Consider the following 17,500-nt stretch of genomic DNA (forward strand, 5'->3'; position numbering starts at 1 on the left):
CAAAATGCGACTGAATGAACATTGCCGGACAGCAAATAGAGACTCGAACATTGCTTAGAAAATATTTTTCATTTCTAACCTCGTTTATAGTACGCACTAGGGATTTTGACCATTAAATTTTTGGGGAAAAATGCGGATTATACTCGAGGATTTACAATATATATATATATATATATATATATATATATATATATATATATATATATATATATATATATATATATATATATATATATATATATATAATGCTAGAGATATATGTGTATCAGTATATTTCCAGGTCTATTGTATCTATTTCAGATATGCATTATTGAGGATATATATATAATGCACATTAATATGATGCAATATTCAAGATGGTGGAAACTGCCTTGGACCATTTTGTTGCCTTCAAATTCTGCTAGAATCGATAAAATATATACCAGTAAAATACTAGGGTCGGATAAAGCAATTCTACTTCCTCGCTTTGTGCACAGTCGAAATTTACTGTTCTGTGTATATATATATATATAAACGCATAGTCCTAAAACAGGATTTAGATCTGTGAATTGTAAGGCTTCGACGAAGGCTGCATCTTCATTTAGTTTATGTAAAATAAACCACTATACCAAAATCTATAACAAGCAGGGGAGATAAATCAGTTGACAAGTTTCTTATCAATTTTATAATGCAACTCTCTGCTTGTTTACGGATGTTTGTTGTTCCTATCTTGTAGTTTTTTCTGTATAGCTGGTCTGACTGGTTTGATACACTTCAATGGTTGTCAACCGTTTTTGTCTATGGACACCTTTGATACTTATTTTATTCGAGCGAATCCTCATAACCATTTCGTGTTTTAACCAAATCATATTATGTTTTTATAATTAAATATTGTTAATTTTTTATGATGAAATATTGTATACTCTTTTACTCTTTTACTTGTTTCAGTCATTTGACTGTGGCCATGCTGGAGCACCGTCTTTATAGTCGAGCAAATCGACCCCAGGACTTATTCTTTGTAAGCCTAGTACTTATTCTATCGGCCTCTTTTGCCGAACCGCTAAGTTACGGGGACGTAAACACACCAGCGTCTGTTGTCAAGCAATGCTGGGGTGGGGTGGGGAGGACAAACAGACACACAAACACACACACATGCATATATATCTATATATATATATATATATATATATATATATATATATATATATATATATATATATATATATATATATATACGAAGGGCTTCTTCCAGTTTCCGTCTACGAAATCCACTCACAAGGCTTTGGTCAGCCCGAGGCTATAGTAGAAGACACTTGCCCAAGGTGCCACGCAGTGGGACTGAACCCGGGATCATGTGGTTGATAAGCAAGCTACTTACCACACAATTGTTAAAATATTTTATGTATTGTAAAAGTGTTACCAATTTATTGCACATAAATTTCAACAACAAGATCTTATATGGATATCCATTGAGAACCACTGATCTTCCTAAGCATTAATGGTAAGTGGATTCGAACATCAACGCCCTTTGTGTGGATCTGAACAAGGATCATGAAATTAATGGATTTCAAAATACCTCCAAACGACCGTACAGAAAGTGTTGTTTCCTTAAATTGACATGAAAGTCTATATAAAACACTTCTTTTATTGGTAGTTGTAAGCTTTCGTTTATTTTCAGTACCAAGAGAGCATTAAAGTTCTAAAGTGCTTGCAGCCCGATACCGTTGATTGAAATGTTTACAGTAGCGTGTCTCGAGGTCGATAGATTGATATGATACTATCCTTTCAATAAACAGTCTTTGGCCACCTGATTTAATTTTGGCTACACTTACTTAACTAACGTTTATTTTATTTATGCAAGTGATGTCTCTAAACTGTTTATTCTTTAACCTTTTTGTTGCTATATCTCTATCGAAAAACACTGCATTTTCAATTGATTTTCAAAATAATGAAATATTTAGTAAAATAACTGTCATTATTAAACTGACAATTTATCAAGAAATTTTTTATGAACGGTTTAATTTAGATAAGTTTAAAAAAGGAAATGAGTATCATAGATCTAGGGATGATCTTGGGTGAGTTGGTATAAGAAAGGTTAAACAACTCTGTTGCCCCACACCAACTATATGTGCACTCTGGTCATTTACTAAATGGTCACTTCATCATCATTTCGGCAGGAGTAGTGAATGATGTATTTTGCTGAGGAGGTCAGAATAAAATTGAAAGGTGTTCGGAGTTGTCTTCCTGTACGTTTCTAAACAAAGAAAAGCAAAAAAAAAAAAAAAAAAAATTATCTGACTAATATTGTTTTTTCCTGCATTGCAGAATTACTTCTGTCGAGTTTTATCATGATCTTTTGTAGTAAATGTATTAATTCTAATATCAGCTTCGTTTAAAAGAATATATCTTTGTGCTTAGTCAAAAGAAAGCAACACAAACCTTATAGAAAATAAAGAACACATCTTTCTCAAATGAAACCAACACAAATCTTGAGCACTATGTATGTAATATAAGATGTGGTCGAATCTTAGCTCCGGCTTGAAATCGTTATTAGGAAAAGCATGAATGGTATAAAACCTACATCTCTTTTCTATAGAATTTTTAGCTATAGAAACCAATCAGATTATGCAAATGCTCGACAAAAGTAATTATGCGATTCGGAAAAACAATATTTATTTGTTTATTGTCCATAGGGGTTAAACGTAGAGGGGACAAACAAGGACAGAACTCAGTGCGTAACTGGTACTTATTTAATCGACCCTGAAAGGATGAAAGGTAAAGTCGATTTCGATGAAATTTGAACTCAGAACGTAGCGGCAGACGAAATAACGCTAAGCATTTCGCCCGGCGTGCTAACGTTTCTGCCAGCTCACCGCCCTATGCGAAAACGATATTAGTCAGTGATAAGGCGGCGAGCTGGCAGAAACGTTAGCACGCCGGGCGAAATGCTTAGCGGTATTTCATCTGCCGTTACGTTCTGAGTTCAAATTCCGCCGAGGTCGACTTTGCCTTTCATCCTTTCGAAATCAATAAATTAAGTACCAGTTGCGTACTGGGGTCGATCTAATCTACTGGCCCCTTCCTCCCCAAAAATTTCGGGCCTTATGCCTAAAGTAGAAAAGAGATAAGGTGACGTGCTGGAAGAATCGTTAGCACGCCGGGCGAAATGCTCAGCGGTATTTCGTCTGTCTTTATGTTCTGAGTTCAAATTCCGCCATTCATCCTTTCGGGGTCGATAAATTAAGTACCAGTTGCGTACCGTGGGTCGATCTAATCGACTGGCCCACTCCTCCACAATTTCGGGTCAACTCCGAACCCCAATTCCGTCTTGTTCTCACGCCCCAATGAAACATCCTTCACGGCATTTGCCGAAGTGATGAGGAAACAACCATTCATACATAGTCAAATGCTTCATGTTTAGTATAATAGTAGTCTATTGCATTTTTGACCATGACACTATCATGTATTTTTAACAAAGGTTTTCCTTTTTTCATCTTTTTTTTTTTTTTGTTTCAATTATAGATTCAAAGTTTTCTGGTACATTTCTGGCAAGGGATGCCTCAACACTTATTGCCATTGTTAAACATCAATGCTATCGTAACTCTGGTGGGAGTCTGTGATTCAATTTTATATAAAGCAATAGCTAGCGTTCTTATGCCGTCTGTGTTACAAGCTTTACCGGAAAGGTAACTCTTGCAAATTATTTTAATTCTTGTCTTCTTTTCTTATTTCTTTCGATCTCATTTTTTCGACATCATCATCATCATCATCATCATCATCATCTCCATCGTCACCGTCATCATCATTGTCATCATCATCGTCACCGTCATCCTCATTGTCATCATCATCACCAACACCATCATCATCACCGTCGTCACCATCATCATCATCATCATCATCATCATCATCATCATCATCATCATTCTTCATCATGATAATAAAGTCGTTTCCATCTGTTTCCGCAGTTGCCAATGAAATCGAAGTTCAGAGTTCAAATCCCACATGCGCCAATCTTTGTTTTTTTTTTTTGTGCATGTTTTATATATATATCTGAAATTCATAATATAAAAACCAATAATAAATATATTGCGGATCGATCGAGGTAGTTGAATGTATTCGAACGTTGCATCCACGCTTTGTCGAAAGATATTAATGTTCTGTGCATGTGGAATGGTTGCTTAAAACCATCATCATCATCGTCATCATCATCATCATTTTAACGTCCACTTTTCTATGCTTGCTTGGGTCAGGCGGAATTTGCTGAGGCCCCTCACCCGTTCCTAAGCAAGCTACTATTTCTCCACGACCCAAAATATTTCCACAGGAGACACTTAGAATCAAAGTTCTTGGTACCGGATCACAACTAGCTTCCTTAAATATCGAAGACCTTTCGAACAATCCTCTCTGTTCCTATTAGACCAGATTTCTATATTAACGTAATTCTCAGGGCTATTTAATAAAGAAACTACTAACTCGGTTGGTAACGATACATAGAAAGCTTATAACTTCTGGAATTACTTTGGCAAAAACCTTCCTTTTGCAAGAATCTTCCTCAATCTTTGTCCTCATCATTTTCGTGAACATCGCGAAGCGATGAGTACTTTTCCCAAACGTCATTATGTAACCTCTGATGACTATGAAGTCTTTGTATTTCCCTTATTAAATCTTAGTATTTTTCCTAAATTTTTCCTGCTCTTTTTTTCGTTTTCAGTTTGACTCAAGTTATACGGAAGTTTGCTCGTCAGTTAGACGACTGGTTGAATTATGCATTATATTCCTTGCCGGAAAACCTGTGTAAAGTAAAATTTGACCGTAAGTACAACGAATCGACCATATTCATGTTTTGTTCTTCTTTAAACAAGCTTCCACTGATATGTTTGCCCAAGGTTGCATCATGCATGCATACATCCATATATATATATATACTCTTTTACTCTTTTATACGTTTCAGTCATTTCAGTGTGGCCATGATCGAGCGCCGCCTTTAGTCGAACAAATCGACCCCAGGACTTATTCTTTGTGAGCCTAGTACTTATTCTATCGGTGTCTTTTGCCGAACCGCTACATTACGAGGACATAAACACACCAACATCGGTTGTCAAGCGATGGCGGAAGGACAAACACAGACACAAAGACACATACACATAAATGTGTGTGTGTGTGTATATATATATATGACCGTTGCGGCTACAGAGTGACTTTCTGAGCGATTCGGCCACACCGCAACAAGCCTTTATTGATATTGAAATGCCTACACATACATACTCATGTATACGTATACGCTCTTTGATATATGCATATGCATGCTCACAAATATTTCTTTATTTCTTTGTTGGCCGCAGAGGGCTAAACGTAGAGGGGACAAACAAGGACAGACAAAGGGATTAAGTCGATTATATCGACCTCAGTGCGTAACTGGTACTTAATTTATCGACCCCGAAAGGATGAAAGGCAAAGTCGACCTCGGCGGAATTTGTACTCAGAATGTAAAGACAGGCGAAATACCGCTAAGCATTTTGCCCGGCGTGCTAACCTTTCTGCCAGTTCGACGCCTTCATGCTCACAAATATTGATAAAGTCGTAAGGACACACACACACACACACACACACACACACCAGACGAATAGGTATCTGAGTGCGTGGGAACAATCCGAACCTTTTGTTTTCTTAAACTACGTTGCCTAGTCTTGGTGAAGGTAAACACTTTAGAAAGCTAAGAAGAAGAAGAAGAAGAAGAGGTGGAATAGTAATGAGGAAAAGGGATGAAAAGAAGGAGGTAAGGAAGATAAAAAGAAAGATGGAGACGGGAAAGAAGACGAAGGAGGAGGAAAACGATGAAATAGACGGATAGAGATGTATTGAGATATAATGTAGGGGATAAGGGTGTAACGGAGTTGAGGGTAAGTCGTTGTTATTGTTGCTGTTTCGTCTAAGTTCAGCCCGCCCTGAATGAGCAGACATGCAACCAAAGGTTTTCCAATCGTGACCATTCCATCATATTTGCAAATCAGAGCAAAAAAGGTAAAAAAAAAAAAAAAAGACAACTGGCACTCCGTTGGTTATGACATTCTGCTCGCGAAATTAATGAAATTAATGAAATTAATGTGCAAGTGGCTGAGTACTCTACAGACACGAATACCCTTAACGTAGTTCTCAGGCAGATTCAGCGTGACACACAGAGTGTAACAAGGCTAACCCTTCGAATTATAGGTACAACTCATTTTTGCCAGCTCAGTGGACTGGAGCAGCGTGAAACAAAGTGTCTTGCTCAAGGAGACAACGCACCGTCGAGAATGGAACTCACTGCTTTACGATCGTGAGCCAAATACCTTAACCATTAAACCACAGTCCTTTTTCTTTCTCTTTTTCTTTTTAGACTGGTTGAGTGTGATTCGGGTGAAGTTCGACTGCTAAAACCAACATATTCAACACATTGTTCTCATTCTTTTCTTCTCGTCCTTCCTTACTTCCTTCCTTCCTTCCTTCCTTCCTTCCATTCCTTCCTTCCTTCCTTCCTTCCTTCCTTTCTTTCTTCCTTTCTTTCTTTCTTTCTTTCTTTCTTTCTTCCTTTCTTTCTTTCTTTCTTTCTTTCTTCCTTCCTTTCTCTCTTCCTTCCTTCCTTCCTTCCTTTCTTTCTTCCTTTCTTTCTTTCTTTCTTTCTTTCTTTCTTTCTTTCTTTCTTTCTTTCTTTCTTCCTTCCTTTCTTTCTTTCTCTCTCTCTCTTCCTTCCTTCCTTCCTTCCTTCCTTCCTTCCTTCCTTCCATTCCTTCCTTCCTCTCATTCTATTTGCAATGGGTAACCTTCTCGCCAATCCTCTGCGCTCCGCGTATTACCTACCGACCATATCATAACTTCACCTTTGACCCTTCTCCCACTACAACGCAGCACACACACACACACACACACACACACACACACATACACACAGGGGATTGTTGCTCAACGGTTAACTGTTCTTCATGGTGACCCGCGCTCAGCAAGAAGCGTTGGCTTCTTGTTTAATGTGGCGGAGAGAACGAATGAATGAGTAAACCAATTCTGGTGACGTGGGGGGTGGGGAGGAGAGAGAGAAAAAAACAAACAAACAAAAAAACACAATGAGAGAGAGGGAGGAGAGGGAGAGAGAGTGGGGGTGGGGGTACTGAGCTGAGTTGAGAGGTGGGTTGGGGGTTGGGATGTAAATTAGATTGGGACCACAACAGCAATTTTTTGTCTTTTTTTTTCTTCTTAAAAAACAGTGATGATGATAATGAAGATGATGGCGATAATTAGGGCGATGATAATTATAGCAAAGACGATGACGATAACGATGATGATGATGATGATGATGATAACTATCATTATCATCATCATCATCATCGTCATCATCAGAATCATAATACTCTTGTTCTTCTTGCTGCTGCTGTGAGAGGTTTATGAATATGGTTGATCCGTGAATATGCTGTGGTGTAATTAACACGCTAATTAACAGCGTTTGTTGTTTTCTTGTTTCATGCTTTGTTAATGATGTTATTGTTTGCTTTGTTACTATTGTCTTAACTATGTCGTTGTTGCTGTTGTTGTTGTTCGGGTGGTTTTGACAAAGTTTTTGAAAATCACTTTGCGATCTCCCATTTATGACTTGCGCTAATTAAAATCCTGTTGTTAATTATCGTTATAGATAATTATTGCTATTTATTTTTGTATTATTTGTTTTATTCATTGATTGATTGAATGTTGTTGTTTTGCTATTATTATTTTTTAAACTTTGGTTTTTAACCATTCCATTTTCTCTCTACTTTCTGTTTATTTTTGTTGTAATTGTTGTAGTTGTGAAAGTTACCGTTCTACAGCGATAATACTTTGCGCATAAAATTCTGGAGTTTAGTTTCGATTCTGCTTCGTTCGGCTTTCCGCTCTAAGTTCAAATTCCGCCGAGGTCGACTTTACCTTTCATCCTTTCGAGGTCGATAAAATAAGTACCAGTTGTGCAATGTGGACAATCTAATCGATTTACCCCATTACATAACATCGTTGGCCTTGTACTAACCGTTTAAATAAAGAGTTTGGTAGAGCAGGACTCAAATCCTTTATGGTGTTTGTTTGCAACCGTTGTCCGTTCTGAGTTCAAATCCAACTCAGGCCAACTTTGTGATTTTTATCCTTCCGTGATCGATAAAATCATTCCTGCTATAGACACAAGGTCTGAAACTACGGGGCATTTACCTAATGGTTGAAGCGAACAGGAAAGTTAGCATCAGTTTCTGATAATGTCTACATCCTCCAATTGTCCCACTCACTTCTTCGTAGTCCATGGTGAACAAACCTATCAGATCAAATGTGTCGTCTGCTTCAAGCAATTTCTAAATGTGTCTGCCTCTGCGAGTATCTCTATCTCCACTCATATATACATACGTGCATATATGTATCACGTGTGCAAGTGAGAGTGCCTGTAGGAGTGTAAGTGGTGGTATGGGGTAGAAGGGGAGGAATGTGAGTGAAAGACTAAGGTTTATGATTGGGTGTTGTCTGGGAGGAGAGGGGGAAAAGTCGAAGAGAGAAAGAAAGAAATACAAAGGCAACCTCAGTATCATTTTAATTCAGTACATTAAGCCAGAAGTCATACTGCTATGCATTTTGTCTCGAGCGATGACGTCTCTGCCAGCTCGCCGCCTTTCGGTGGCCGATAAAATAAATACCAGAATGTTAACAACTGATCGAAGAGATAAATTGGTCAGGTTTAGCTATGTTGCGTATGCAAGGCCAAAAATAAAGTCCAATGTAGATGACCGAGATGGTGTGCACCCATGTTGAGTGCGTTATAGTATTTAGATTTGTCGCTCTTTCTTTCTATTACAATTCCATTCATCCTAGAATGCATAATAAAATATTAAATTGACTCTGTATTTGACCACGAAAAGACTAAAACTGCAGCAGACCCTTCTCTCTCCCCCTTCTCTGTTCCCCCTCTCTCCCTTCTCTGTTCCCCCTCTCTCCCTCCTATTTCCCTCTCACTTCACGTTCCATGTCTTTCATTGTTGATGATTATGGAACGCCATGCCAAAACTTGAAGATTCGTGAATTCCCTTGGCAAAGTTCCTGTGGTGGTTTTTTCCCCCGTTTCCTTCTTTCGGTTTATTTACAATTTATTCTGCTAATCTCTTACACTTCCTAACCTTGAGACACGTGACTCTGTACCCCTCATGCAGGGAGACTGGTTCACGTAACTCATTACCCTTTATGCAAGGGTGCGTTCACGCACTGATGGTCCTGTAGAACATATGTCTAAGAGCTTGCTTTCTGCTATAAGACTCATAACTGAACCCCTTGACTATCATTACCGTCCCTGGACAGAGCAGAGCTAGGAGTACTGGAGACCTGCCTGATCTGAACTCTAAATACAAAAAGCCGTGAATAAATACCGCAGCCATTTTATCCGACGCTCCAACGATTCTTCTAATCCACTGTCACGTAATTCTAATCTTTTAATCACGTAACGTGTTAGATTTTTCGCTTTCTTTTTCTTTTTCTTTTATCTTTCTTTTATCGCTCTGAAAGTCGATAACATATCAACAACCTACTTGGGTTGATGTAATTTGACTTTGTTCAGTCTTTCGTTAATCCTTTACCATTTAAACTGGCTATGTTCAACCTAAATATTCTATCCTTTTTATGTTCAAACTGGCCAGTCCAACCTCTCACACCTATCCTACATTGTCATTCTTAAAATGAGTGATCCTGTTATTGAACTCTCGAAGCTACGGGGTAATGCACGATTAACAATATGAATAAATAAGCATTGCATTTGACAGAGTAATCTAAGTGTTAAAGGGTTAATAACGGGGTTTATACCAAAGCAGGAAATTATTAAAGTTAGAAGCTCTGAGTTCAAGTTCCATCGTGGTCGACTTTCTCTCACATTCTCTCTGGAGTCGAGAATTATCTACTAAGATGGCTTATTTACTCTTTTACTTGTTTCAGTCATTTGACTGCGGCCATGATGGAGTACCACCTTTAGTCGAGCAAATCGACCCCAGGACTTATTCTTTGTAAGCCTGGTACTTATTCTATCAGTGACTTTTGCCGAACCGCTAAATTACGGGGACCTAAACACACCTGCATCGGTTGTCAAGCGATGTTGGGGATACAAGCACCGACACACAAATACACACACGCACATACATACATACATATATATATATATATATATATATATATATATATATATATATATATATATATATATATATATATATATATATACATATTTACGATGGGCTTCTTTCAGTTTCTGTCTACTAAATCCACTCACAAGGCTTTACTCGGCCCGAGGCTATAGTAGAAGACACTTGCCCAAGGTGCCACGCAGTGGGACTGAACCCGGAACCATGTGGTTGGTAAGCAACCTACTTACCACACAGCTACTCCTACGCCTATGTTTATTCACACTGTTTTGAATTAATCATGTATTATCACGTAGCTTTCAGAGTCCAATGACAGGATCACACATTTTTAGAATGACAATGCAGGGGAGGTGTGAGAAGCGGGATATGGTTGGTTTTGAACATAAAAGAGGTAGAACATTTTGGCTGAATAAGCAAACCCGTATCCATTTTGGGCTTTCGTGCCAGTGTCATTGCAATGGCTTCTGATTTAGACACAAGAAGTGCAGTTTTGGGAGCAGGAGTTACCGAGTGTCAATCTCCACCTCCAGTCCATGACTTATTTTATCAACTGGGGGGGCGGGGGTGAATCACCAGGTTGTCTTCGGGGTTTGAGCGCAGGATGTAAAGTGGAGTAAATAACGAAAGCCATTTTCTTTCGACGTTCTAATCATTCTAGATTTAAAATTATTGCTACCACCATCACATTGCTACTACCATCACATTGCTACCACCATCACATTGCTACCGCCATCACATTGCTACCGCCATCACATTGCTACCGCCATCACATTGCTACCGCCATCACATTGCTACCACCATCACATTGCTACCACCATCACATTGCTACCACCATCACATTGCTACCACCATCACATTGCTACCTCCATCACATTGCTACCGCCATCACATTGCTACCGCCATCACATTGCTACCACCATCACATTGCTACCGCCATCACATTGCTACCGCCATCACATTGCTACCGCCATCACGTTGCTACCTCCATCGCGTTGCTACCACCATCGCATTACTACCACCATCACATTGCTACCGCCATCACATTGCTACCGCCATCACATTGCTACCACCATCACATTGCTACCACCATCACATTGTCATTGCAGCCGCCATTAGATCGATCACAATGCTAGATTTAAAATTATTTAAAATTACCAAAATACGTCTCAAATTGCGACGAAACTCCAACGGGTTCATCAGGAGTTGATGTCGCAAGGCAAGGTTGTGTGGTGAACAGTTTGCTTCCGGCTCAGTCCCACTGCGTGGCACCTTGGGCTTGTGTCTTCTACTATAGCCCCGGGCCGACCAAAGCCTTGTGAGTGGATTTGGTCGACGGAAACTGAAAGAAGACCGTGACACACGCTTGACAACCGGTGTTGGTGTGTTTACATTCCCGTAACTTAACGATATTGTGAAAGAGACCGACAGAATAAGTACCAGACTTAAAAAGATAAATACTGGGATCAATTCCTTTGACCAAAGTTTTTCAAGGCAGAGCTCCAGCATGGCCGCAATCTAATGAGTGAAACAAGTAAAAGATTCAAAACTTCACTGTCTTGTCCTTCCCTTTTCTTGCTTTCGAGAACAGTATGCTTCAGGCTACATCATTTGTGAGATGTGGTCCAAATGATATTTAGCTACTGCTTCTAGCGAGTTCGACGACCACACAGAGTCTCCTTCATTTGTTCCTCTTCCCCCACTATCATAGCTTTCGCTATAGGTGTTGATATGGTGTTTATTGCGACGGTTTATTAAAGCTGAAGAGGGAGGTAGCTGGTTATTGTTCTCAATGATTGTTGTGAGTTTTTACACATTCTCTTTTGTTATTACCATCCTTGTATTGTTATTGTTGTTGTTCTAGTTGTTGTTGAATTATTTGTTGGAAAGCGTTGGAGTGAATGTCGAAGTCAACTTGTGTGTGTGTGTGTGTGTGTGTGTGTGTGTGTGAGGTGCACGGAGTGGTGCGTGGTGAAATGTATTAAAGAAATAAAGGGGAAAAAATGACGTACGGGGAGAGATAATTGCGTGTGGTATGGTAAAGTGAGGGTAAGGGTGATCGCAGCTTTGGAAAGAGAAATAATAAAAAGAGGAATAAATAAAGATATGAAGAAAGAACGAAGACCATTGTAGGGTGTTGGGGTTTGTGGGAGGGGGTAGGGTGGTGAGGTTGCGGAGATGAGAAGAAAAGAATGATGAAAAAGATAGAAAAATAAAAGCGAATGAAGGAGTATAAATCAGGACGGAAGAGGGGAATAACAGCGTGTATGGAGATGAGTGTTGTCTGTATGTGTGGTGGCGGGGATGGCTGTAAAGAAGTGGAGGTGGTGGTGGGAGGGGCGAGGAAGTGAGAGAAGGAAAGGAAACAGCATTAAAGCGGGGGTGGGATGTGAGTAGAAGGTGCAGAGAAAGGGGCAAGGGATAGAAAAGAGGAGGAAGGGGAGGAGAAGAGGAGAATAAATTGAAAAGAGAAGGATTTTTACCGCCATTATACAAACACGCTCCAGCGAATCATAATTGGCTTTGTTGAATGAAGAATTATTTGGGCTTAGAAAAGGCGCAGTCCTCATCCCAACAACCAATATCGCTCCTCGCCACCTTCCCCTCCTCCTCCTCCTCCTCCTCCTCCACCCCCTACATCTTACTCCCCCCCACCCACACTCTGTCACCGTCACCGATTGCCAACCGACGTCATAATCGTTACCCTAATTATCACCATCATCATCATCAGCAGCAGCAGCAGTAATACCACGGCTACCCGTCATAGCCAGCGTCATCACCGCCACCATCACCATCATCTTCAACGTTTTCTACAATTCCCCACCACAACCGCCGCCGCCGCCACCACCACCACCACCACCATCACGTCACATCCAACGCTGACACTGCTACCACCATCACATTGTCGTTGCAGCCGCCATTAGATCGATCACCATCGCAACGATCATCATCCTCATCATCATCATCATCATCATCATCATCATCATCGTCATCATCATCACCTCCATCACGGTTCCTCCCCAACACAATCACCACCATTGACGCAGCTACTACCATCGCAGCCAGTCATCACAAGCATTGCAACAACAGCCACAACCACCAGCGTCACAATCACTACTAATCCCAGTCACCACTACAACCACCACCACCACCACCACCACCACCACCACCACCACCACCACTACGACAGCAACCACTACCACCGCCACAGCAACTGCTTTTATCGCTGTTACTATTAGCATCGTTATTCTGCACCACATTCGTCACCACTTCACTACCCGCACCAATACCATCAAAACCAGCCCTTACACTTATCTCACTTAATTAGTATCATCAATTATGAGAACGATGAACCCCTTAGTGGTCCTTCGACATGCTAGAAATAACAACTAAATCTATTTCAAAGCATATGCAAATAACTTAAAATAAAGGCAAGAATACGTTAATAATCCTTTCTAATATAGGCACAAGGCCTGAAATTTTGAGGGATGGGGGTAAATTTTGAAGGATGGGATGAGGGATGGAGGTCAGAATGCATCGATCCCAGGGCTCGACAGTTACTTATTTTATCAACTCCGAGAGGACGAATGGTAAAGTCAACCTCGGCAGCATAAACATAAAGACGAACAAAATGTCGCTATGTGGCTGTGTGATAAGTAGCTTGCTTACCAACCACATGGTTCTGGGTTCAGTCCCACTACGTAGCACCTTGGGCACGTGTCTTCTACTATAGCCTCGGCCCGACCAACGCCTTGTGAGTGGATTTGGTAGACGGAAACTGAAAGAAGCCCGTCGTATATATGTATGTATATATATATATATATATATATATATATATATATATATATATATGTGTGTGTGTGTGTGTGTGTGTGTGTGTGTGTGTGTGTGTGTGTGTGTGTGTGTGTCTGTGTCTGTGTTTGTCTCCCCAACATCGCTTGACAACCGATGCTGGTGTGTTTAGGTCCCCGTAATTTAGCGGTTCGGCAAAAGAGACCAATAGAATAAGTACTAGGCTTACAAACAATAAGTCCTGGGGTTGATTTGCTCGACTAAGGGTGGTGCTCCAGCATGGCCGCAATCAAATGACTGAAACAAGTAAAAGAGTAAAAGAGTAAAGAGAGGCTCGGCCCAGTCCACCTGCTAGAAATAGCAACCAAATTTCCTTTATCCCACATCTTACTGTCTTAAAAAATGGACATACTGGATAATGTTGTTCTAGATACACTATCTGGAGTGACGCACCTACTCACACACGTGTGCCAGCAGAGTGGATGGTCACTTTTGGAATGTCTTTAATCATAGGTTTGACCTGGGGCTAAACAGAATAATAACAACTGTCGTAGTCAGTAGCACTGCCATCACCGTAACAACCATCACCATAACAACTATTACCGTAACAGCCATCACCATAGCAACCATTCCCGTCACAGCCATCACCATAGCAACTATTACTGTAACAGCCATCACGATAGCAACCATCCCTATAGCCACTATTATCATACCAACCATCACCATAACTAACACCACTATTGCAGCCGTCTCCATAACAACCATAACCAATTGCAGCCGTCTCCATAACAACTACTGTAAATCCTCGAGTATAGTCCGCCCTTGAGTATAATACGCAGGGGATATTTAGTGGGCTGTACCTCTGAAAAACCTAAACCTTGTGTATAATACGCACCCCTTCTCTAACTTGAGTGAAGGAGGTCTATATAACATCCTTGGTTTGTAAACGTATATACGGTAACGTCCTTTATTGTATATATAACATAATGCAAACGTGTAGCTTTTTTGTGCACTTTGTTTGCAGAAAATAAAGAAATAACATTAATAACGTCAGTGAAAAATAAATATTAAGTAAATTGCCTTTACATATTTATCACTCCGAAAATTTTGCTTAGAAAATATTTTTCATTTTCAACCTCGTATATAGTACGCACTAGAAATGTTGACCTTTAAATTTTGGTGGAAAATGTGCGGATTTTACTCGAGGATTTACGGTATCTCGTGTAGAGATATCATCAGCCATCAAGGGACATGCTCAACTAGTTAAGGTCAAACAACTGACAAGCAAATCTATGGTATTTGCTGTAGCCCATCTTTTATACCAAGACAAAACAATGTACATAATAACACTTCCAATCAGTTAAGATCAAAAGCCATGAGAGCCACAGCCTGGTACTCAGAGAGACGGATGAAACAGGCTTTAATAACAAATCACAACATCTGTTTCTTTGCCGTGGCACCAGCATTAAGCTGCTGGGATTTCATTCTCATGCATTACATAAAATTATTTTCTAAATAATTACGTAAATAAATAAATATGATTCAGCTACAGCCGTGTGCCAGTAATTCATCAGCACAAAAACAAATGGAATTTGTTATTGAGACCTGTTTTTTTCCCACCTTCTCCTTGTATAAATTTTATACGAACTCTATGCACTTAAGGATTTTCATGTTTATCCAGCTCATATGATGGGATATGGTAGCCGATAACACTCTGGGAGCATTTAAATGCACTTTCGGATGTTATTATCCAAGTAATATTGAATAAATTATATGTATATATAGCCTGAAGGAGTCGGGCTCCCGATCGTGGGGCCTGCGAAACTTGAAGCAGCACGGAGCTGAATCAAACTGTTTTAGATAACACACACACACATACACACACACACACATACACACACACACGTATTGTAGCAATATAGTATATTGGCCCAAACACACATACATATATATATATATATATATATATATATATATATATATATATATATATGTGCGTGGTACTCCGTCGGTTGCGACGACGAGGGTTCCAGTTGATCCGATCAACGGAACAGCCTGCTCGTGAAATTAACGTGCAAGTGGCTGAGCACTCCACAGACACGTGTACCCTTAACGTAGTTCTCGGGGATATTCAGCATGACACAGTGTGACAAAGCTGGCCCTTTGAAATACAGGTACAGCAGAAACAGGAAGAAAGAGTGAGAGAAAGTTGTAGTGAAAGAGTACAGTTGGGTTCGCCATCACCACCCTGCCGGAGCCTCGTGGGGCTTTAGGTACTTTTGCTCAATAAACACTCACAACACCCGGTCTGAGAATCGAAACCGCGAGTCAGCTGCCTTAACCACTGGGCCACTGCGCCTCCACACATACACACACACACACACACACACACACATATATACAACAGAAAGAAAATGTTGAATCCCAGACGTCATCGAATCAAGCTACGATAATATTGAAGATTTAGGTCGGTCTATCCGTGATTATCCTATTCCATTCAACTTAACAATGGAACAGAAAAAAAAAATACTAATATAAAAGATTTTGAAAAATCAAAACGAGAAAATGAATATTAATAACAAAAATAAAATGGAAGCTAAAATATATATGATATTAGAGTTTTCTTTTAATTCAATCCTTGAGTTGAACAAATATATTGGGCCACTCGTCTATAACATAATAGGTTTAATGAATGGAGTTTAGACTCAATGTTCAATTCATACTTTCTGTATAATAATAATAATAATAATAATAATAATAATAATAATAATAATAATAATAATAATAAGTGTAATTCTGATTTGCCTAAAGTAACAAAATTATTGATTAGTTTGAACAGTGAAAACAAGACAGTTTCTTTATTATTAACTAAACAAAAACATTTTTTTTTTCAGAAAATAGCGCGAAGATATTGATTCTTTTTACATAATTTTATATTCCTATTGAACTTCTCATGAGGTACTTTCTAGTTTATGTTTGAAAAGTTTCAGTTTTATTCTCTCTTGTGTGTGTGTGTGTGTGTGTGTGTGTGTGTGTGTGTGCGTGTGTGTGTGTGTGTGTGTGTTAACGGCTTATTGATCTTGACTGGGTAGTCTGTCCGTTCACTCATAATAGTAGCAGCCGACAGAACAAATACACAGAAGAGACATTTAGACAACGAGGTGATAGAGGTTGAAAATTTGGTTCTTAAGAAAACATCAATCTTCTTTTAGATGAAATGTTTTCTCTTTCTCTCTCTTTCTCTCAGTCTCTATCTTTCTCTCTCTCTCTCTCTCTCTCTCTCTCTCTCTCTCTCTCTCTCTCTCTCTCTCTCTCTCTCTCTTTCGTTTATTGTATTCATTCTGTTGAGTCTTTTCGTGGCAAATAAAGTCACAATTACTTGAAGATGTTTGAACAGTATTTGGTTTGATAGTATATTTTTCCCTAACTCTATTACTTTTGAAACTGTAAATACGAATAGGAAATAATAAAAATGAAAAATCAATGACTATCTTCTAAGTGAAATATCTTTCCTCTTATTCTATCTACTTTTAGTTGCAAGGCGTTTTTGTCAGTTATTGCGGCGGCAG

The 17,500-nt window shown here is 39.4% G+C and overlaps 1 protein-coding gene across 1 annotated transcript in view; it reads left to right on the plus strand.

Moving 5' to 3' along the window:
- LOC106880591 (transcription factor RFX4-like) overlaps positions 1-17,500 on the plus strand; it is a gene marked incomplete at its 3' end in the record, with an annotated part of 235,974 nt that overhangs the window by 214,668 nt on the left and 3,806 nt on the right. Inside the window, exons 10-12 of the mRNA XM_089353121.1 lie at positions 3,502-3,665; positions 4,691-4,791; positions 17,466-17,500. The exon at positions 17,466-17,500 is cut by the window's right edge and continues 169 nt beyond it. Of these exons, the coding sequence (XP_089209247.1) occupies positions 3,502-3,665; positions 4,691-4,791; positions 17,466-17,500 (300 nt within the window). The remainder of the gene's footprint in view (positions 1-3,501; positions 3,666-4,690; positions 4,792-17,465) is intronic.

This window comes from Octopus bimaculoides, chromosome 5, assembly GCF_046866305.1.
Source record: "Octopus bimaculoides isolate indiv1 chromosome 5, ASM4686630v1, whole genome shotgun sequence".
In the NCBI taxonomy this organism is placed as follows: domain Eukaryota; kingdom Metazoa; phylum Mollusca; class Cephalopoda; order Octopoda; family Octopodidae; genus Octopus; species Octopus bimaculoides.